The sequence below is a fragment of the Papaver somniferum genome, chromosome 4, assembly GCF_003573695.1.
Source record: "Papaver somniferum cultivar HN1 chromosome 4, ASM357369v1, whole genome shotgun sequence".
NCBI classification, from domain to species: Eukaryota; Viridiplantae; Streptophyta; class Magnoliopsida; order Ranunculales; family Papaveraceae; genus Papaver; species Papaver somniferum.
Genome location: NC_039361.1, coordinates 160,984,473 through 161,007,580, shown reverse-complemented (window position 1 = coordinate 161,007,580; position 23,108 = coordinate 160,984,473). Strand labels below are relative to the sequence as shown.

Sequence of the window (23,108 nt, the reverse complement as noted above, 5' to 3'; positions counted from 1 at the left end):
ACACCTCTAGCTTCCAGTCAAAGACAAATGGGCTTTTTCATGCAGTCAAAGGAAAAAAGAAAAACCAAAAACAATAAGGCCTGGCTGCCAGGTGGATAGACAGACAAAGAGTCGCGCCGCGCGGTTAGAGAGCGGCTGAGCGGCCAAGTCATATTGGCCCGCAAAGAAAATTGCTGAGAGGAAATCCTTTTATAGGATTTAATAAGGCGATGAAGACGAGGGCACAAGGTCATTTCTGTTCTCCTTCTCCTGAGCAAACCCTAGATTAGATTTCTATTTTTTTTTATAAAGAGGGATTGCGATTTGGAAGATTTTGCGGCGGGATGATATCTAGACTGTGAACTCTCTTTGGCTTAAATCTCCCAATGTTGGGATTCAAAGAACTTGATGTCTTGTCCGAGGATGACATTGAAAGATCAAATGAAGCGCACCTGATTTTCATGGATGTTTTCTACGGAAGAAACATTGCAGGAGGAGGTGCTAAGCGAATGAAGCCGTCGGACGGAGGAAATGAGTACTCCAATGGCGATTTACTTATTCCAGAGAAGGCTCCAGTTCAATTGAACTCATCAAAGGAAATTGTGCTTAGCCTGAAATCCGTAGACCTGTTTAACAATTATCCAACCAAAACATGCCCATTGGTTGAATCATCAAGTCAAGGTGTTATATGTACTACTCACCTGCGTACACGGATCAAAGAAGTAAGGAGAAGATGTCGTGCTCGTGATGGGAATGCCTCTGAAAGTAAGTGCCGCAATCAAGTTTCTGAAGCTAAAATAATCACATGTCCTGTTGCACATACATCTATACCTGTTTTACCTGTCCATGAAAAATCTCAGGAATCCTCTCATTTTACTTCAAATGCAATTGAAACCGCTGTGTCGACCAAATCTTTGAAGGATTTATACTCGCGTCTGCGTGGCCATGTCAACTATTTACTTAAAGCAGCAGGTTGGGCAGTTGAGAAGAAGCAGATAGGCAACAAGCGTTGTCTGGATACGATTTACAAGTCTCCCAGTGGGAAAACATTTCCTGCATTTTATAAGATTTGGGGCTTATTTGGTGAGAGTCTGTTTGCCGGTAATTACAAGATGATACGGCAAGAAAACGGGAAACAGTGGATGAATATTGAAGAGTTTGGCTCTAACTTGTCAGAAATATTGATACATTTTGAGAATGAGGATTGCAGTCAAATGGAAGCTTCGTATGCGTTGGTTCATAAATGGAGTTTGCTGGATCCTTTTGTTACAGTGGTGATGGTGAAGAAACAGATTGGGAGCCTTAGAAAGGGAGTGACAGTCAAAGCAGCCACAACTGTGGTGTCAGATTTGAGAGATAGAAAGGATATGCAGTCAGGAAAAGAGTTTGTTGGGGTTACAGACCAGGTCAAGCAATTGGCAAGTTCGGTGTCAGTGCACAATAAATTCGGTAGCACAAAGGTGTCTGGTGACAATCTGCATCGTCAGACTGAACAAAATAGCGTAGTAGTCGGTGAAAAGAGAAAGAAACAGGGTGCAAAAGCTTTGAAAGGTGTTAAAAAGACTACTACTAGAAGGATTCAGGCCAAGATAGCGAGAGGAGGCTCTTTGGCTAATGATTTGGCTCAAGGTTCTATGGCGCTGGAATTAGAGCAATCAAACTCGAAGGATCTTAAGGAAACTCAAGGTAATGAGAAAGCACTGGGAATTTTTGCACCTGCTGACGCAATTCCTGAATTTGGAAATGCCCGAAACAACTTTGAACTATCTGAGTATCGGGATGGTGAGAGCTGCAGAGGCTCTGAAGCTTCAAAATTTGAGATGGACCCAACATCTGGAACAATAGGGACAAGGCCGACAAAGAAGAGGCGGAGCGGCCGAAGAAGTGTAAAAGCTTGTCCGGAATTGAAGTGACTAGATTAAGTTGAGATGCTCAACTGTCAAAAACAAAAACATAAAACTTGTTCGGCTGTCAGATTTTCCTAGCACCAATTAGGCATTAGCAGTGGATTAAAGAAAAAAGATTCTATATTACAAACCTATAAAAGAATTTTTATTTATTTATTTCAATCTCTTACTTCATTTTTTGTGAGATTTAGGAATTGTATCAAGGATTTTTCAAGAAAGAAGATTACAGATACTGATATATAAAACAGCAGGACTCAACAGAAGACTAGAGAAGGAGAATATTACCTGGACACAGCACATGACCCTTGACACCTGTCAGGCTACAATTGGTATAAAAGGACAAATAGACAATGGTGTTCTAACAATTTTCCATCTCTTGAAAAAGGATTTTCCACACGAAACGGGTAAAAACTTAAAATTTTCCATGAAATGAAAAACACGATTTTTCACGTGTAAAATTGGCAAGAAAAAAGATTTTTCACTCAAATATCAAGGGTGAAAACTCAATTTATTTCTCTAAAAAATGTGAAAAAAATAAATTCCACTCAAATAAAGAGTGGAAATACAAGTTTTCGTTTCAAATAGAACATGTTTCAAAGCTTTATAAATTCTCCGTAATTATTAGAGAGAAGAAGGACGTTGGGCAAATCTCTCAAATTAGTTTTTCAGATTCATTGATTTTTCTTGTTACAGAAAAGAGAAAGTGCAGGACTATTTAAATAACTAAAACCGCCAAATTTTTCAGCCGGTAACACACACACACTCACCTAACGTGTGTGTCAGTTATGACACGCTTACAACACACGCTCACCAACACACACAAAGCATGAATATAAATCTATTCTCTGACACCCCCCGCAAGTGCAGCGTCGATGAGGATTCAGAGACACTGAGCTTGAGTCGCAGAGTAGAAAACCTTGAAGAAGATAGACCTTTAGTGAAGATATCAGCTAATTGATCTTGAGTTGAGATGAATCTGATCTCTAATGAGCGAGCTGCAACAAGTTCTCCGACATAATGGAATGCAATCTCGATGTGCTTCATTCTGTTGTGAAAGATTGGATTGGCAGTAAGATAAGCTGCACCCATATTGTCACACCAAATAACTGGAGCCTTGGGAGAGTGAAAGCTAAGTTCTGCCAGAAGAGATTGAATCCAAACAACCTCTGAAGTTGCATCAGCTAATGCACGATATTCTGCCTCTATGCTTGAACGTGATACAGTCTTCTGCTTGCAAGAGCACCATGAAATCAAGTTGGGTCCCAGAAAAATTGCCATACCACCAGTAGAACGACAATAAGTGATGTCACCAGCCCAGTCAGCATCTGAGAAAGCTTGTATCTGAAGTGAACTAGAGCACTTGAACTGCAAGCCATATCCAAGTGTATCTTGTAAATATCTAAGAATCCTTTTAACTGTTGTCCAATGAGCTTCTGAGGGAGATTGCATGTGCTGACAAGCCTTATTGACAACATAAGCAATGTTTCATATTGCAGAGCACCTACAACACTTCTGTAAAGTACATGATCTTCAAATAGTGGAGAGGTATCACTAGTATTAGAAGGTGCAAATGGAGTAGAATATGGTTTAGCAAATGTCATCTTAGTTTTGTGTAATAAGTTGAAGATATATTGCTCTTAAGAAAGATGAAGACCTGCTGAATTCCTTGATGCTTGAATGCCCAAAAAGAAGTGAAGTTCTCCTAAATCTTTGATTGCAAACTCTCTGCTAAGAGCACTCAGAAGTTGATCAATTGAAGAACTTGAGCTACCAGTGACAAGAATGTCATCTACATAGATGATCACATACAAAGCTGCAGAAGGAGTAACTCTGAAAAATTGAGATGTATCAGTCTTTGAAGCTTGAAAACCATGCTGCAGTAAAACTGACTAAGTCTTGCAAACCAAGCCCTTGGTGCTTGCTTCAATCCAAAAAGTGATTTCTTTAACCTGCAGACATGATGAGGTAGTAACTTATCTGCATAACCAGGTGGTTGAACCATAAAAACTTCTTCTTGTAAATGCCCATGGAGGAAAGCATTTTTGACATCAAGTTGCCTAATCTACCAGCCTTTATAAAGATAAATAGAAATGATCATTCTAATTGTTATTGGCTTGACTACATGGCTGAATATATCTTGATAATCAATGCCCTTAACTTGATTGTAATCTTTTGCAACCAATCTGGCTTTGTATCTCTATGGTTCCATCTGCTTTTCTTTTAATTCTAAAAATCCACTTACAACCAATGACATTATATCCTGAATCCACTTGTACTAGCTGCCAAGTACCATTTTGTAAAAGTGCAGTAATTTCTTCATCCATAGCAGCTCTCCATTTGGGATCTTTGCAAGCTTCAGAGTAACATGTAGGAACTGTGATATCTTCACAAACAGTTTGAACTTCAGAAGAAAAGACTTTTGGCTTGAAAATACATTGTTTACCTCTTGTAGTCATTGAATGAGCATTAGTAATAGATGAGTAAGGAACAGCAGTATTAGGTGCAGTAGTAGATGCATCATGAGTTACAGTTGTTGGCATGGCAGGCAATGATGTATCCACTTCATTAGATGTAGCAGTAGGAGCATTAATAACAACAGGAGAAGCACTTGAGGGTAAAATAGTTGCAGAAGTAAGTACTGCATTAGAAGAATCTTCAGCTTGAAAAATCTTTGCACATGGAAACACATTCTCATCAAACACCCCGGTATGCTTGGTGATATACTTGCAGGTAAAGACTTGGTTTTTTTATTTCCGGCCGGGCCTCAAAGAAAATTTTAAGACAGATATATAATTAACTTAATGCACATTTTTTCTGACTGACAGAGGTACTACTCAGCATCTGCAAATGAATTGGTGCGGATTAATGGGATAACCAAGTCGTCGGTGGCAAACCAACTTGGGGAATCCATAGCAGGAGCGATGACTATTAGAGCTTTCGATGAGGAAGACAGATTCTTTGCGGAGAGTCTCAGTCTCATCGACAAAAATGCTAGTCCTTCATTTCACATTTTCTCCACCAATCTGTGGCTTTTACAACGCCTGGAAACTCTAAGTGCGACTGTGCTTGCTTGCTCAGCACTTGTGATGGTGTTGCTTCCCCAGGGAACCTTTACTTCGGGTACGGTTATGCCAGTTTGCATATATATTCTTCGGCATTAGCAATTAATTTTTGCTGCATCCTGACAGCTACCGTTATGTGGCAGGGTTTGTTGGAATGGCGCTGTCTTATGGTCTCTCATTGAGCATGTCCCTTAGTTCTTCCGTCAAAAATCAGTGTACTCTAGCAAATGACATTGTTTCCGTTGAACGGCTAAACCAGTACGTGAACATTCCTAGCGAAGCCTCACAAATCATTAAAGGGAATCGGCCGAAACCCGATTGGCCTACTGCAGGTAGAGTGGAGATTCGCGATTTGAAGGTATATTATATTACCTATCTCTAAATTTGCATCTTTAGGCTTTATTAGAGAGGTACAGGGCCGATACTCCGCTTGTTCTTCAAGGGATTACTTGCACATTTGAAGGAGGGCACAAGATTGGGATTGTTGGCAGGACTGGCAGCGGAAAAACAACACTAATAGCAGCATTGTTTCGCTTGGTAGAGCCAGTAGGCGGGAGAATCATCATAGATGGCGTCGACATCTCCAATATCGGACTACACGACCTGAGATCACGTTTAGGGATCATACCTCAAGAACCTACTCTTTTTAGTGGGACGGTGAGATACAATTTGGATCCCTTAGGCCAATACACGGACCATGAAATTTGGGAGGTATTGTAATTCCGCATTTTGTTAGTAGAACTTGTAAAATAAAGCTGTCCAAACATATACTGACCCTTGTTCTTCGATTGTGCCTGTGAAGGTTGTGAGTAAATGTCAACTTCTTGAGGCTGTGAAAAATAAAGGCGAGGGCCTGGAAAGTCTAGGTAAGAATTGAAGCTTTCAGAATTATTGTTTTCATTTTTCATATTGTGAGTCTTGAAAATACATGCATACGATTTTTACAGTTGCACAAGATGGCGGTAACTGGAGCATGGGACAGAGGCAACTATTCTGTTTAGGCCGAGCTTTGTTGAGGAAAAGTCAGATTTTGGTTCTTGATGAAGCCACAGCTTCAATTGACAATGCAACAGATTACATTCTACAGAAAATCATAAGAACAGAATTTGCAAAATGTACAGTAATCACAGTAGCTCATAGAATCCCTACCGTGATGGACAGTACATTGGTGCTCGCCATTAGTGATGATATGTGTTCACTCAATGTATTATACGAAAAAAACAAAAAAATATATATCTTTCGTTTGATGTTAATTTATTGTGTCATTCTACAGGAAAAATTGTAGAATATGACGAACCCTTAAAGTTAATGAAGGAGGAAGGATCGCTGTTTGGGCAACTTGTCCACGAATATTGGTCTAACAGTCATTCTTCTGTATACGAAACCAATTCTAGCTAGAAGCTGATTACTAATGTGTAACTGATCAAATGATCTGTATCGATGATTCCCGATATTCGATTGAAGAATGAAGTGCAACTATTAGTTTTAGCACTTTTCTTCAGCAGAAATCCTACAATCAGATGCCCATTAGAAATTTAGAAGTCAAATAAATAGTCAAGCTTGGACAAACTAATAAAACTTATAGTAACACATTATTAAGAACATGCTGCTAATTTATTCAAAACTCCATTCTTCTCAGTGTTAATTGAAGCTATTTATGCGAAACATACAACTAGTAAATATAAGGGATCTGTCCTCCGTGCTGATTAACCAGAGTCCACAAGTCTTCAGGAAACTCTTCTGGTCCACAAGGTCTTGCTTGTTTTCAAGTTTTCCACTTTCAAACTCCTTTTGAAGGATGATGGTATATTGCCAAAGTCACCATCAAGAGAAAGTCCATATCTCTGAACAAATCACTTCTGAGCAAGTTTTTTTTTTTTTTTGATCGATCAAAGAGAATAGATTAAAATGCACACAAGCCGTGTGCTGGCGAATACAACAACCAAGAGCGCAAAAGCCCACAAAAGAGTGACAGAGATTTCTAAGAATACAAAGAAATTTCTAAGAGAACAAAGAGTGTCAACAAAAGACACAACTTGTGAAACCTAACAAACAAAGAGCAACTTGCAAACCGCAATGAGGACCACTAAAGACATTTAAGACCTATCAACATCTTCTACAAATAAATCATCGTGGTTTTTTCCCAAATCGCTAAACATCTCTTCACGGTTAGTCTTCAAAGGTGGAAATTCTAATCCCCAAGAAGATCCAAACTCCACTAGTTTATCTGCGGAAACCTTGTTAGGAACTTTAGATTTAGGAGGCTTTTTCTTTTTTAAACTTGAAAGAGAACCATTTGGAAACATACCTGTACCTTTAGACTTTATACTCAACTTCATACCAATACCTACAATTGGCTTGTGCAATGACGGCTTTGTAGTGCTTGCTTTTGGATCTTTCTGAGCTAACACTAGAAATTGTTTTCTGAGCTAACACTTGAATAATGTCCACTTCTGAGCAAGTAAAGTCCACAAGAAATTGTTTTCTCCATTGAATTACTGAATCCGGGATATTCATTCATATGGTGAGTAATGTATTGTAATCATGTAGGAAGCCCACTATTACAAAATAGATAGGTCCAAAAGAGAGTAAGATTTAGCGTAATTATATCTGGATAAACCATCCAAAACTGGAAAATGAACTTGAAAGAAACAGGAGCAATCATGCTTTTAAGTAAAGCATCAATACTGCAACGAACAGACAGACTTTACTGGAGCTATATTCATTTTCTCTAAGATGATAAAAATAATTTAATAAAATAAATATCATGCTCTTACGGATTGTAATCACTTACAGTTTGTCAAAGTTAGAGTTGCTTTGTTTGCCCTTGGATCCCTTGGAAAGTGGTGGAGAGGTAAAATCCACAGCATCATCCTCTGCCACTGATGCTGATTTCCAAGAACTGAAAAAATCCTTTCCAGTTTCTTCATTTGTGTCATTGTGAATGTGAGTATCATAACAGACCTATTTTTAAGAACAAATATATTTTACTTCGAGTCAGTACCATATTGAAAGAATTAGAAACTAAGTATGTTTAAACCATTCGTCTTCCAGAAAATATTTATCCAAGTACACATACAAATATACAGGTGTGGATGTAGACAACCAGCAGACTTTAATGGCTCTAAGTACTCAACCAATTATCTCAATAAAATATTTTGCCAACACTAGTAAAAGAGTTGACGGGAAAAAAATAATCCATGAACCAGTGATTCAACAGAGTCACTCAGTACTGATGTCTGACACAGGGAGGTATTTATCCAAAGGTGAGAAATTTATGCTCCTTGGTCCTTATAGTCTGTTATCCCGCGTACGAAAATGTTATCTATCTTGTTTCAATACAACTAGCATCTACCAATGAATTGGAAACAATTTGCTAACTATTTGTTCCAGTATTTCACACAACATGTAAAACTAAGATGAAGGTGGGGCCTAATATCTGATGCCTTTGTACACAAATATCTCATGAATTGTCCATGCTTTTGCACCTGGACTTTTGACTTCAGTAGCTGTACACCTATACCTAAATTTACGCCTTTGTCTAGTTTGATTGATGGTGAGAAGAGGACTAATAGCTTCCAGATTTGGATCTGGAACTAGATCATTTATTAACTTACATATGCTTAAAATTGCCTACATACATTAACAAATTTAGTTGGTTGTTAAATGGATTTTCAAAAACCTCTAAGAACCTGACTCTAACTCACTACCCTGTAGAAATTTTCTGTACAAGTCAGAATATTGGACATTAAGAAAGAAATTTTTTCATCAGAAGAAAACATACCTAGCAGTGAACTTTTACTATTGCAATCTCTAGCAGCCTCCTAGGGTGATTCCACCATCCTCACAAGTCGGTAGCTTGAATTATGTCCAACCTCTGCAAACTAACAAAACGTGAGCTGATAGAATCTATTAAGAATACATGAAGTTAAAAGAAAAATCTACATGAAGCAATAGTGATATAAGTAAACAAAAACTCAAGGTACCATGGTTGTATTTACATGAAGATAAGAAAGCAAGGGTACTCCAAAGTAGTATTCAACCTTTTATACCTGTAGTTATAATAGCTGAAGATATGCTTGAGGTGTGGGAATTTATACCAGCAAGCAGAACTTCTCACATTAAGAATCTGGGGACTTACTGTGATGATATTTTTCTGTAAAGGTTACTCAGTAAGCCTGACAGCACAAAAAGAATTACGAAACAATCCTTACCATCACCTACAGTAGTGATTAGCTGACCATGTTATTTCTGGAAAGTACAACCAAATTCACTATTGCATGTTTCACATCAAACTCTCTTAAGACTTGAACAACTTTCTTGACAGACTCGAACTTGAAAATGTATATACTGATCTACTGCTCCACTGAGTCAGACCTGACTTATATAAACTGAGCTCCGAGGTTTAATTCAGTAGGAACTTAATACGCTATTTATTACCAATCCCAGTAGTCATGGGTACATGAGATACACTTTCTAACATACAACATTTACTAGTAATAACAACAATTCTACAGAAAAGTAAAACATTGAGCTCATAAACAGCATAATCTCACAGAATTGTGAAAGTTCAGTGTTCGGTGTCTTTAAACCCTAAAACCTCAAATTTGAATCACTCAGAGATTAGAACTAGGAGAGTAGGAGAAATGAACTGAAATTAGAAGGTGAGCAATACACAAACACAATTTTATCTTCTTACAATTTCCACCATACATGAAATTGTGAAAATCAAGCAGAACTTTTGTTAATATTCGTCGATAACATGTAGTGCATATCAAACATTTATCATCATCCATGTAAAATTAGGTCGCTGAAAATCGTGAGAACTTAATACTACTAATCGACGAAACTACAGAACTGAAAGATCAATTTCGAACAGCTTACAGACTCGAATAACAATACCTAACAAACGATTTCTTGCTGATTTTCTCATAGATTTTGGTACTGAAATGCTTAAAATTTTTAATCATATCTTAAATGTGTCACACAGATAGAAAAAGATTAACGGAGAACTTACTTCGATAATCTGGATCTGAAAATTATATGCAGAAGAACCGGATGGAGAATGTTCACCAAGTCGGTAATGTTTTCTCAAAACAGAAAGAAGACAGAGAAGCGACCTAAAAAAAATGTTTGAATCTCGTCGGTCTCCAAGACATACAACCCTCTAGGCCCTTTTTTATCTGGTACGGCGAACTCTTGGGGACCCACGGTGGATTCCGACTGAATAACCATGGGGTCAACACCTTTACCATATCGATTCTCATGGGAAATAAAACGATAGAAGATTGGTGCTGCACGAGGAGCTATTGCACAAGTACATTCGATGTTACTTCAATAATTCTTGTTGAAGCTCCGGTCTGGGTGATCATTGCTAATAACGTGTTTGGATACATATTCAGAAGTAACTTTTTGATTTTTAAGAGTAAAAAAATAAGAAGTTAGTTTGCGCGTAAAATTTCAGAACGATTTCTAGAAACAAAAAAATCGACTTTTTATGAACAAAATATCTTTGCTTCTGACTTCTACTTCCAGAAAAACAAAAGTATTCTTACATTCCAAACACACTATCAGAATGTATATAACAACAGTTTTATGAAACATAGTGATATCGCTTGAAGATATGATCAGTTTTCTTAGAAGTCCGACAAGAAGCATCTTCTTTTGTTGATATTCGTTCATCATAATACATACATGATGAAAATGCGTTTATCCCATAAGATGTAATCAATGGGGATTTATTCAGCTTCAGACCATCATAATACAGAAGCCGGGATAGAACTTCTTACAACATGTAGACCAAATCTACTGAGCATCAAAAGCTAAAATCTTAGGCCACCCTAACCTTCTAGTGGTATGTTGAGTAGCATAATATGAAAGAAATATTATGTAGTGTATCAACAAATCAAGACGTCAACAACTAACATGGAGCACACAAAGGAAAAGAAAAAAAGAAAAAAAAAACTATTTATTTTATGTGTTCTGATTTTGATTCGCATCATTCACGTGTAGTTATACATAACATGACGATTCACTAGGTAAATCTTGACCACTCGTTATCTAGGCAAAGTTAGCCAAAGTTCGTTTTAGATTTTATAATATAATTAGTCCACCAAAATGTCCACTGTCAACAACCATAAAAATACCGAAAAGATATACAACCTATAAAACTAATAAAAAAAATGCACAAACCTCAAAAATGTCTTTATTCTCGCTTTTTGATATAACCTAGCTGCAAATGTAGGAACATATTTAAACAGATACAAATCCGAAAATGCTTGGTGCCCCCAGATTTTACCCTCAACCATTTCCCCTCCTCATGTGCCATGACGGTAATGGTTCATTTCTAATAATGGAACCCCTTTCATCCTCTAGTGGATGGGATCGGTGATCTAGATGAAAGCCACATAATGGGGGCAAGAAATTGGGAGGATTACGGGGGTTGTCAAGCATTTTCCAATCAAAATGAGGTACAATCTCTGTTAAAATCTCATTGAAGGATTTAACTTGTGTAACACCGGGTTAATTATCAGAGCTACCGATTTTTTTTTTATTTTTTTTTTTGAAAAGGTTCACCATAGTTTTATATAAGATATCTGCTTGTGAGGTACACAGACATAAAACATGTGGGCATGATCTCATATGAGCAACTTACTATTTACGGTTTAATTCTCTTATAAGTAAGTATATCACCCACTGTCATCATGTGTTAGTTAATTGAAGACTAATTATTTTCTAAGTTAGCCATGACTGTTTTGGGAAAGGGGTTTCCTAAAACGGCTAGAATTCTTGGTGGCCAAGTTTGTAACCTATATAAATAGGTAATTAGGCCTTGTAGAATTATATTGTGTAGAAATGATTAAGAGATCGATGAGAGATTTCTTGTATAGCTTTTAGGGATAAAGCTAGGGTTTCGTTGTGAGAGCATATTAGCGAGGAACAAGATACAAGGTTATCGTCTCGGGTAATTTTTGCGGTGTAGCCAAGGGTTTGTTGGGATTCACACGACGTTGTAATCGTTTTTCTTCATAGTGGATTTGATTTGGTGCGGCTCAAAATGGACGTAGACAATATATACACGTTGTATGTATTGGTCGAACCACTAAAAATCTTGTGTCTTGTGAGTTGATTTATCTTTCTCGTATTTTCATAGTTGCTTGTGCTTGGTTTACTTATTATTCATCATAATATCTCAAGATCCGTTATTTCGCGGTTGTCAGTGATTCCCTAAGAAAATCCTGACAACTGGTATTAGAGCTCGAGTTAGAGCTTTAGGGTTTTATCGTAGTACGATTGGAGTGGGAGTTACGGGTGATAATAACGAAAGTACAGTAGATAGAGTTAAAGTTTCAACGGGAAGAACTTTGCGTTTTGGAAGTCTCAGATGGAAGACTACCTATATGAGAAAGACCTTGTTGATACATTGGGTGGAGTTGCGAAAAAGGGAGCACGCAAAGACGATGAATGGACAACTCTTGATCGCAAGTGTGTAGTCGTGATCCGTAGATGTCTAACGGAGGAAGTCTACAATAACGTACAAGGAAACTAGTACGAAGGATTTTATGGATAAACTTTAAAAGTTGTATCAAAAGTCATCAGCCTCGGGGAAGATTATGTTGTGTGAACAATTATTTAATCTGAAGATGCAAGAAGGCGAAGCGATTTCAGCACATCTTGGGAAGTTTAGATCAATTATTTCTCAGCTTTCAAAAGTTAGTATTACTTTTGATGATGAAGTTCAAGCTTTAAGGTTGTTGTCGTCATTACCAAAGAGTTGGGAAACCGCAAGAACAACTATTAGTAATTCTGCAGGGAGCGAGAAGTTGAAGCCTGATGATGTGCAACAAAGGTTGATCGCTGAAGAGGAAAGAATAATAGAAAAAGGTTATGGTTCTAGTACTTCAAGCTCGGCCTTAAGTTTGCAGGAAGAAGATAGAGGCAGGAATTCAAATCGGAACAACAACAACAAATCTAGATGGAAGTCTAGAGGGAAGTCTAGGGGGAGATCTCAATCCCGGCCTAGAGGTGTTGTTGAGTGTTGGGCGTGTAAGAAAGTAGGACACAACAAGCGCGATTGTCCGGAAAATAAAGGTGCTAATAATGGTGGAAACAAAGGTAATCAAGAAGAGGTCAACGTATTTGCAGTTGAGGAACCGGTGAAGGTCCTTGTTGATAACAAAAAGGTGATTACGGAAGGTTTTCTACTACTCTCTGAGGACAAGCAAGATGAGTATTGGATTATAGACTCGGGAGCTTCTTTCCATGCAACGGGTGATAAGATTATTATGATCTATTATAAAGAAGGATACTATGGCCAAGTATTCTTAGGTGACGGTGAAGCATGCAACATCATTGGTTTGGGTGATGTGATCTTGAAAGTCAACAGTTCGACATGGAAATTGAAGGATGTACGACACGTTCCAAATTTGAAGAAGAACTTGGTGTCTGTGGGCCAAGTTTGTGATGATGACTGTGAAGTTGTGCTTACGAAACACAATTGGAAAGTGAAGAAAGGAGATATGGTATTAGCTCGTGGAGTTAGATTCGGTACTCTATACCGGACTTCAGATGGAACTACTTTAGCAGTGGCCAGTAGTGGTGAAGACACTAACTTATGGAATTGAAGATTATGGCACATGAGTGAGAAGATCATGAAGATTCTATGTTCTGGAGGATATCTACCTAAGGTGAAGTCTGTTGATATGAGTTTTTGTGAAGACTGTGTTCTTGGAAAACAAAAACGGGTTAGATTCAGCAGAGGAGGAAGAGACTTGAGAAGCGAGAAACTTGATTTGGTTCATACTGATGTATGGGGTCCAATTGATGTTGCATCTCACAGCGGGTTCCAATATTATGTCACCTTTATTGATGATCACTCAAGGAAGGTGTGGCTTTACATCATGAAGAATGAGTTCGAGGTGTATGAAGTGTTTAAGAAGTGGAAATCTTTGGTTGAAACAAAAACTGGTCTGAAGTTGAAGTGTCTAAGGTCAGACAACGGTGGTGAGTATGACAAAACAGAATTCTTACAGTTATGTGCTATAAATGGAATTCGTTTGGAGTGGACAGTTTCAAGGACGCCACAGGAGAATGGAGTAGAAGAACGTATGAATTGGACGTTGAATGCACGTGCTAGGTGCATGAGGTTGCAGTCTGGTTTGCCCGAGAACTTTTGGGCACATGCAACAGAGACGGCTGCTTATCTAATCAATAAGACACCTAGTAGTACATTAGATATGAAGATACCAGAGGAGGTTTGGACCGGAAAAAAGGTAAATCTTTCATATTTGAAAGTTTTTGGTTGTGTTGGTTATGTTCATCTTAGTCCTGGTGAGAGGTCTAAGATAGGTTCTCAAGCAAAGAAGTGTATATTTCTTGGTTACGGAAATGATGCTTTTGGGTATAAACTTTGGGACTACGAGGTTCACAAATTTATTAGAAGTAGAGACGTCACTTTTAATGAGAATGAGTTGTACAAGGACAGGAATAAAACACAAGTTGAAGATGTCGGATCAAGCAACGTCGATAAGGATATGTATATCGATATTGATGATGTTTTTGGAAAAGGTGTGGCACAAGAAGGGCATGGTGTTGGTGATGGCAGAGAAGTACAAGGTGAAGGGACTTCTGCTGCAGTGGGAGTTACTCCTATAGTTCCACAAGAAGTACGAAGATCATCAAGAACTCCAAAACCAAACCCAAGGTATGCTCTGAATTATCTATTACTTACAGATGGAGGTGAACCTGAAGATATTAAAGAAGCACTAGAGGCTGATGATTCAGGCAAGTGGAAACTTGCTATGGAAGATGAGATGAATTCACTTGAGGAGAATGACACTTGGGTGTTAGTAAAATTACCAAGAGGTAAGAAGGTGTTTCATAACAAGTGGGTTTATCGAATGAAGTCTGAAGCAAATGGAGATATTCGCTACAAGGTGATAGGTGTCTAAAACACCTTAATATTAATCTATTGTTTATGCTTTCTTTGCTAAGTTTTCTTGTAAATTATGTATCTTATGTTTGCTTTTGAGTATTTAGGTACTTTGGAGTCATTTGTAACAAAAGAAGAGGAAACGTCGCTTAAAAGGCGAAAAGCTGCAAATGTTGTTGGAGGCGGATTATTTCTCATTATTTGCTTTTATTTCTTCATCTCTGTCTGAAAAGTATGTCAGCTTTAGTGACGCATATTCATTTATCTGAAAAGCACGACAACTTTGGTGATGAAGAGACATTGAAGAGAAGAAGTGAATCTGAGAAATAAGAGACGGATGATGTTGGTAGAAGAACTCGAAAGAAGGAAATTGGAGTCTCGACTCGTTACTTAGGAATTGGTGTTGATGCACTTGAAGTGTAGCAATGATATACATCTCAGGTCCATTGGATCACAGACGGCAACCAAATGAAATAGCAGATTACTGAAGCAACAGGCGGCCAGGGAATTCCAGCTGAAGGCTGCTAAATACAGGCAGACGTTTGTTAAGGGTACCCTTTCACATTTACAGCTTATACTCCAGAAACTAGGTCGGGAAAGCGCAAGTCCAGTTTCTTTCACTGAACCATGAAAAACAAAAACTGTTGAACCAAGTTCACCGTCTTCCATGCCATAGAGTGACTGCCGATGGTTATTAGAGTTTTAGAAGCTGAGAAGAACAGGGAGGTTTCGCTTGAGCTTTGGGTTTTATTTCAGATAGAAATTAGCGAAGACACGGGGAAGAATACCTGCTGCTGCTGCCATTGATTTTGGTCGTGAAAGAAGGACATTGAACTGGTATTTCAGAGTTTTATTGGATCAGGAATGTTGGGTTATGATTGTATTCGAATTTGATTCGAGTTCTGAGAAGTTTTAAGTGTGTTTTGTTGCCAAAGAAAGCAGCCATGAAGCTGCCACTTCTGCCATTGACGGTGATGGTTGGAGGAGGAATTAAAGAGGTTAATTATGATTTAAAGTCTTGAATGAATGAATGGGATTGTGTTGAACGTAAATTATGTGCAGGGAAGGAGCTGTGAAAGGTTACAAATTCAGAAGAGTTATATCCATTTCCACATTGCAGAATACACAGTAGGTGTTTGAGAAAAAGTCATGAGCGAGTAGTTCTTCCAATTTCAAGCTGAGCTGCGACCAGTTTGCCGCTCCAAGTCTGCCATGGACTGTGATCGTCGAAGAAGGTTTAGAACTTGGGTCTGAGGGGATTCGTATCACAGCAGAGTGACTCGAGTATATGAAGTTTGTGCTTGAGATTACAAGGATTTGCTGTTGTGTAACCAACTGTTCTGCCGTGCATGATTCTGAGCTCGAGTGGAACAATTACAGGTGGGTATGAAGCTCAAGAATGGGTTCCAGTAGCTCGTAAGTTCAGCTGAGAGATGTTCAAGGTTGAGACAAGACAGGAAAAATGGTGAGACAGTACACAGATTTGGGTTTTGAGTTCATGTGCCGTGTAATCTACAATGGTTTAAGGGATGCCAGATAAGGGAGTACAAGTGCAGGTTTATTTCAGTTGCACCAGGTCTTGTGGTTTGGTTGCAGAGGTTAGGACGCGATTTAGAAGCTGGAGCTATGAGTATGTACGAATTGGGTTTATTTGCAGCCAAGACACCAACAAGTAATCAGAAGTGGCTCATGGCAGTGGTATTGCAGCTGAGTTCGATGGCAGCCTAAGGTGTGTATGTTGCTGATGCATATGGGGTAGAATGGAACCTGTGTATGGATTGAATTACAAAATATGAGCAGCTGGAAGTGGCTGCAGGGATGTTAGGTCGAAAAACTGCAGAATGAGTTTGAGGTGCAGCCGTAGAGTTGGCGGATGAACTGGTGTTGCTGTTGGAAGACAGATAAGAATGGGTTTGGTGTGGTGCTGTAAGTTACAGGGATTCGAAGCTGCAGAATAAAGTTAAAGCAGGATGTTTCCATGGGTTGTAATGATTTTGATGCAATCTGAGGTGGTGCGGTGACTGGTATACGATGTGTGAGTAATCATCGGAACTGGTGGTGATATGCATAGAAGCAATGATACAGTTGAGGAATTGCAGGCTGTCTGGTGGGTGTTTAGAGTGGCAGGAAATACTCAGCAGAGAAAGTGACAGCAACGAGTCTGAAGTACTGGAGTATGTATGAGTTACAGGGAAGTGTGGCTGAATTATGGCAAGTATATGAAGGTCTGCAAGCTAACTAGTGCTTGTAAAGATGCAAAAGGTCATGGAGCTGTGAGGTTTTAACTGATGCAGAAGTGAAGTGTATGCTGCTGTGTCTGATTTGGATGAATGAATGTATGGCTATGAAATTTACAGGGAATTGGCTTGGATGGTATTTTGTGAATGTTTGAACTGCAGAGAAGTAGAGTTCCGGTGCTGGAAGGATACAATTTCCTGGCGACAGTTTCTGATTATTCAGGTGGCCAGAGACAATTTTCTGGTGACCGGATTCCGACGACAATGACCGGATTCCAGTGATGACGTCAGCAATCCGACGACCCAGGATTTCCAGAAGAGATGTTTTAACTCATGGGCTTCGTGGACGACTTGAAGATGGACTTTGAGAAGTATCCTTTTTGGGAGAAGAGCTATAAAAAGAAAAAATCTAGTCTATTCTATAATCTCTTCTTCTACTTTTGTTCTAGGGTTTAGACATGGAAACTCTTCTTTTCATTCTTGTTATGAACTCCAAGAACATGAGCTAGAATTTTATCAATAGTTAAAGAATAAATTGGATTTCCAAGCATGAGTCTTGTTCAATAGATTAGTTCTGTCTCATGTTTTATCGATTATGATTCGCTAAAAATATCGCCATGTATGATTGATTGTTAGTTTTGTCAAGTTGCAAATTGGTAGAACTTGTAATCATATCTATTGCTAGTTTAGGGTTTATTATACGTAAACGTGATACACCTTGAATACAAGTAGCATAATTGTGATTATTGCTTGTAGTGATACATCCTAGTAGTCACAAGTGAGTTATAACCTTTGTTAAATCGGATTAGTGCGTATTCCACGTTCGATTACTTTGATTGGCTTGATTTCATAGAACTTAATGCATCTAGGGAATTAAACTTGATTAGTGCTTTTACACGTTAGGTTGTTCTCTAAGATAGAATTCATATTCGCATCTTTTAATGTGTTGGTTGATGACAAGAGGAGATTTGCGGGATATACTTGCGATCAAGGTATCTTAGGGCCTTTGATAAAGGAGAGATTAAATATCAATTCTAGTTATTGTTAAAAAGCATGTTTGTGAATGAAGATGAATCCTTAACCAATATATTTACATCTTAATTTGTGTGCTTTATTTGCTTTTATTTTAGTTTAATTTTTAAAAATTAGAAAACCCCCCATTGGTATTTATAGGAAACCGAAACAATTTGACAACCTTAGTCCTCTCTGTGGGAACGATCCTTTCTTGCCCTTGCTATATTTATATTTTGAGTAGTAAGAAAGTGTAATTTATTTTTGACGCATACGACAACGATCACAAGGCGAGGTTGGTTGTGAAAGGTTTCCAACAAAAACCTGGTGTTGATTACAACGAGATATTTTCTACAGTTGTGAAGATGACTACTATTCGAGTAGTGTTAAGTCTAGTGGCTTCTGAAGATATCTACCTTGAACAGTCGGATGTAAAGACAGCTTTTCTTCACAGTGACCTAGATGAAGAAATTTACATGAAGCAGCCAGAAGGATTCATAGTAAAAGGCAAGGAAGAGATGGTGTGCAAGCTAAAGAAAAGTTTGTATGGTTTAAAACAAGCCCCGAGACAGTGGTACAAGAAGTTTGATAACTTCGTGCATAAAGGTGGTTACTCACGTTGTAATGCAGATCATTGTTGTTACTTCAAAAGATGTGGTTCTGACTACATCATATTATTACTGTATGTGGATGATACGTTGGTTGCCGGAACATATCTACAAGAAGTTGAGAATTTGAAGAAACAATTAGCAAGTGAGTTTGCTATGAAAGATCTTGGTGAAGCAAAGCAGATTCTTGTTATGAGGATCATAAGAGACAGAGCTAAGGGTGTATTTATGCCTAGTCAGGATGAATATATTGAACGAGTGTTGAAAAGGTTCAATATGGAGAATGCTAAACCAGTTAGTTCTACACTTGGAAGTCAAATTCGTCTTTCAAGTATGCAGTGTGCGAAGACAGATGAAGAAAAGGAGTACATGTCTAACGTACCATATTCTTCAGCTATTGGGAGTTTAATGTATGCTATGGTGTGCACGAGACCGGATATTGCACATGCAGTGGGAGTAGTGAGTAGATATGCAAGCAACCCAGGAAAACAACATTGGGAAGCTGTGAAGTGGATTCTCGGGTATTTGAGAGGTAACACAAACGTACCATTGTGTTACGGAAGAGGTGGTTCTATCTTGAGGGATTATGTGGATGCAGACTTCGCAGGTGATATAGATAGAAGGAGAAGTACGACCGGTTATGTTTATACTATGTGTTCAACTGCAGTGAGTTGGAACTCACGTTTACAGAAGTTGGTGACATTGTCTACTACGGAAGCGGAGTACGTAGCAGTAACAGAAGCGAGCAAGGAGATGATTTGGTTTCGAGGTTTGTTAGATGAGTTGGGAAAGGAACAACGAGATAGTGTTGTGTTTAGTGACAGTCAAAGCGCTATACATTTAGCCAAGAACTCAACCTATCATGCTAGGACGAAGCATATAGATATCTGTTACCATTTCATTCGGGATCTCTTAGAAGAAGGAGAGTTGAAGCTCGAGAAGATTCTTGGTTCGAATAATCCAGCGGATATGTTTACCAAGGGAGTTACATCAGACAAGCTAAACCTCTGCAAGGCTTTAGTTGGTCTCTCAGAATGAGGATCTGGGAGGGGATCCGCACTAACAAGGAAGATGTTTTAGCACCGTCAATCCAAAGTTTAAGAATTGAAGACAATCAATGAGTCTTCAAAGTAGGAGATTGTTAGTTAATTGAAGACTAATTATTTCCTAAGTTAGCCGTGACTGTTTTGGGAAAGGGGTTTCCTAAAACGGCTAGAATTCTTGGTGGCAAAGTCTGTAACCTATATAAATAGGTAATTAGGCCTTGTGGAATTATATTGTGTAGAAAACGATTAAGAGATCGGTGAGACATTTCTTGTATAACTTTTAGGGATAAATCTAGGGTTTCGTTGTGAGAGCATATTGGCGGGGAACAAGAGACAAGGTTATCGTCTCGGGTAATTGTTGCGGTGTCACCAAGGGTTTGCTGGGATTCACACGACGTTGTAATCGTTTTTCTTCATAGTTGATATGAGTTGGTGCGGCTCAAAGTGGACGTAGACAATATATACATGTTATATGTATTGGTCGAACCACTATAAATCTTGTGTCTTGTGAGTTGATTTATCTTTCTCGTATTTTCATAGTTGCTTGTGCTTGGTTTACTTATTATTCATCATAATATCTCAAGATCCGTTATTCCGCGGTTGTCAGTGATTCCCTAAGAAAATCCTGACATCCTGATCTAATTAATCATTCAGACAACTCAAAAATAATTTTGATGTTAATTTCTTGATAAAACATTTTGTTAAAAAGCTGTTAAACCATACATAGGTCTTGGGCCATGATACCATGATAAAATTTTCCAATTCATCTAGGTATATAATGGTGGCATGCTTAAGAATAAAGAAGATAAAACGCCGTCCTAGACTCCTAGTTAAAACATATAAAAACTATTTATTGCGGGTTTGTACTTTGTCTTGGTTATGACAAATGATGAGCACGAAAGTGCGAAGCATTGTCACCCATAAATACATTAGTTGTGACTCATTTTATCACTAATAATCTTGTTTTAAGTATTTTCAAGGAAATAAGATCTTTTGGAAAAATAGCTTGAAAAAGTGTTAAAGGAAACCAGAGGAACTGATAAAGGCACCCATCATTTCAGATATGGGCACCCAACAAATGGATAGAGGCACCCTCTTCTTCTTCATTTGAAACAGATTCACATAATTTATGGGAGATCTTAAAGATTTAAGGAAAAGATATCTTCTTGCCTATTATACAGGAAGTTTTCATATCTTGAAGTTAAAAGAGATAATATATTGATGAGTTTGTTTTTATTGAAAAGGAGAAAAAAAATCTGTGGTTTTATTTATAAATAAAAAAATATAATATCCCCAGAATTTTATTCTAGCAAATAGAGGAAGATGTATGATAAAAGGAGAAAGAAATTATTCCTGAGATATCTTTCATCAAAGAGAAGATCTGGTGGAGTTATGGAAGAATATTTTGAAAATATGTTTGATTAATGGATTGTTGTGTATAAATAGGGTGCTAATAGGACCAAACATGCATCCGGAGAGGGGGGAGTTTTGGAAGAGCAAAATACTTGCGTTTAATTTTTCTCATTTTCTCTTCTTTGTAAACACCATTTGAGCAATAACAATAAATTTTGAGTGTGTTTTCATCATAAGAAGCTAAACCCCATCACTGGGACGACGGAGGAAGCCGAATTTCATACATGGTAAAATTATTTTACTCTCTATATGACTTTTGCACTTATTTTAAATTGATTTCTGATTTGAATTAATTAGTTATTATTTTATTTGATGGGTCATGCTTGCTTAAATGTTTGATGTCCCATGCTTACGATTTATAACTAATGTTTTGAGAATCTACCTTGGCAAAAATAAGAGTCAGTATATTTTATTTATTGAGCTATAATTGTCGAAGAATAAATAATTGAATCTTATGATATGAATTCGGTGAACTCCTAGTCCCAGTAACTCTCTCTTTTATTATTTTCATTAAACCTTTAAATTTAATCTTCACAAGTCTTAGAGTTCGAATCCTATTTACTACAACGACAATTAAAAATCACATCAACAAACCCAACAGTCTTCAAAGCTGAACTCTCTTGCACATCTGGCCAACCGATTTATCTCTTTCCAGTGATTTACTAACCCAATGTTGCACCTAAATGTATACGTAAAAAACTGTCTCTATTCTTCTCAATGTTAATTGAAGCCATCTATGGGAAATTATAAGTTTGCCAATGCATTAAATGCCAGTTTTTTAAGTAGAATGATTTGTTGTCTTGAGTCTGATGTGAAGAGCCATCCTCACTCCAAAACCCAGTATCAAAGTTAATATCAACTGATTTGGTCTATCTTTCTTATGCAAAACCTTCCACATATATGTATCAGACTTATAACTCGAGTTTGTGCTTGAATAAAAAGGAATACCTGCACCATTTAAAGTACTAGCAATGTTTGGCACAACTCTATTGGAGTTGTTATTAGGCCCTACTACACTATCCTGGCTAGTATTATCATCTTCAAGCTGTTTTAGAAAATCAGTGCAGGTTACCTCAGATAATGCTTGTTCAGAAGCAGAGCTGGCCAGGCTGTCTTCAGAGAACTGCATGTCCTGTTGTATGTTCTAAGGCTATGTTTGTTGTAGCATCTCAGGTTCTTGTTGTTGCTCACATATTTGTTGCATGAAGTCCATAATAGCATCAGCTTCTGCTTGTTTCTCCTCTACTTGTTGTTGGTGCAAGGCAAAGTGTTCACAAACTGCCGTACCCTACTTCTGGGCCCGACCACATAGCACTGATATTTTCGTCACTTAACCACTTGTTGCAGCAGGTGTGGGATTTTAATCTAAAAGGTCACGATGCTATGTAAGGAGATGCCCAAGCTTATTAGGCACCACATGTACTTCCTCTTATTCCATGTAGGACTATCCTAGCTATACATATGTGGTTTACATCGCGCCACATACTCCAACAAGTAGTTGTTAGGAAAGTGGTGGATCTGAAAGTTTATCTCACTTGTGAATCCCATCTCATTTTAAGCTAACATACTGAACCTTAATATTTGTCTAAAACGGATACTGGCCCTTACAGTGATATAGTATCTTCCATTTGTTTTTTTACAGGAAAGGAGAATGAAGTGATATCTCACGTACAAGCAATATATATTCTCAGATTATCATTGTTTACATTTGCTTGAGTTACGTTATGCACTGTGATGAAGAACTTATGTTCAGTTGGATTCCAATCATCAAATTTCTCAGTTTTATCCCATTTCTTAATGAAAAAAAGATCACCATAGACTACTCTGGTAGCCACAACTAATACTCTATGCATTTCTTATTCTCTCTCAAATCTAACCAGAAATACCTACTCACTAACCATCTTGACAGAGAGA

At 38.0% G+C, this 23,108-nt stretch overlaps 2 protein-coding genes and 1 long non-coding RNA gene across 9 annotated transcripts; 2 read left to right on the top strand and 1 right to left on the bottom strand.

The window, feature by feature from the left end:
- The first annotated feature begins 365 nt into the window (after window positions 1-365).
- On the top strand, window positions 366-1,892 carry LOC113273376 (increased DNA methylation 1-like). Its single transcript, XM_026523110.1, has one exon. The coding sequence runs from the start codon at window positions 366-368 to the stop codon at window positions 1,890-1,892; it is 1,527 nt and encodes a 508-aa protein (XP_026378895.1).
- A 2,532-nt stretch (window positions 1,893-4,424) lies between these two features.
- On the top strand, window positions 4,425-6,346 carry LOC113273375 (ABC transporter C family member 10-like). The gene is made up of 7 exons (XM_026523109.1): window positions 4,425-4,517; window positions 4,712-5,006; window positions 5,092-5,306; window positions 5,345-5,659; window positions 5,751-5,814; window positions 5,896-6,108; window positions 6,222-6,346. Exons 1-7 carry the CDS (start codon window positions 4,425-4,427, stop codon window positions 6,344-6,346), a joined length of 1,320 nt encoding a protein of 439 aa, XP_026378894.1.
- A 233-nt stretch (window positions 6,347-6,579) lies between these two features.
- On the bottom strand, window positions 6,580-10,092 carry LOC113271765. 7 transcript variants are annotated; one of them, XR_003322335.1, is made up of 4 exons: window positions 9,966-10,091; window positions 9,001-9,168; window positions 8,733-8,825; window positions 6,580-7,912 (listed from the first exon to the last, which is right to left on the bottom strand). It is a non-coding gene; the product is annotated as an uncharacterized LOC113271765 (long non-coding RNA). The 7 variants fall into 7 exon arrangements; XR_003322338.1 differs by having other exon boundaries at window positions 9,090-9,168; XR_003322339.1 differs by having other exon boundaries at window positions 9,001-9,104; window positions 9,966-10,085.
- Between the last annotated feature and the right edge of the window lie 13,016 nt (window positions 10,093-23,108).

What these genes read in the sequence shown, in the direction of transcription:
- LOC113273376 (XM_026523110.1), top strand. Translation starts at nt 366, where the DNA reads ATGTTGGGATTCAAAGAACTTGATGTCTTGTCCGAGGATGACATTGAA.
- LOC113273375 (XM_026523109.1), top strand. Translation starts at nt 4,425, where the DNA reads ATGGCAGGCAATGATGTATCCACTTCATTAGATGTAGCAGTAGGAGCA. An exon ending in TGGAGATTCGCGATTTGAAG is followed by an intron (nt 5,307 to 5,344) that starts GTATATTATATT and finishes TTGCATCTTTAG; the next exon opens with GCTTTATTAGAGAGGTACAG. An exon ending in CGAGGGCCTGGAAAGTCTAG is followed by an intron (nt 5,815 to 5,895) that starts GTAAGAATTGAA and finishes CGATTTTTACAG; the next exon opens with TTGCACAAGATGGCGGTAAC.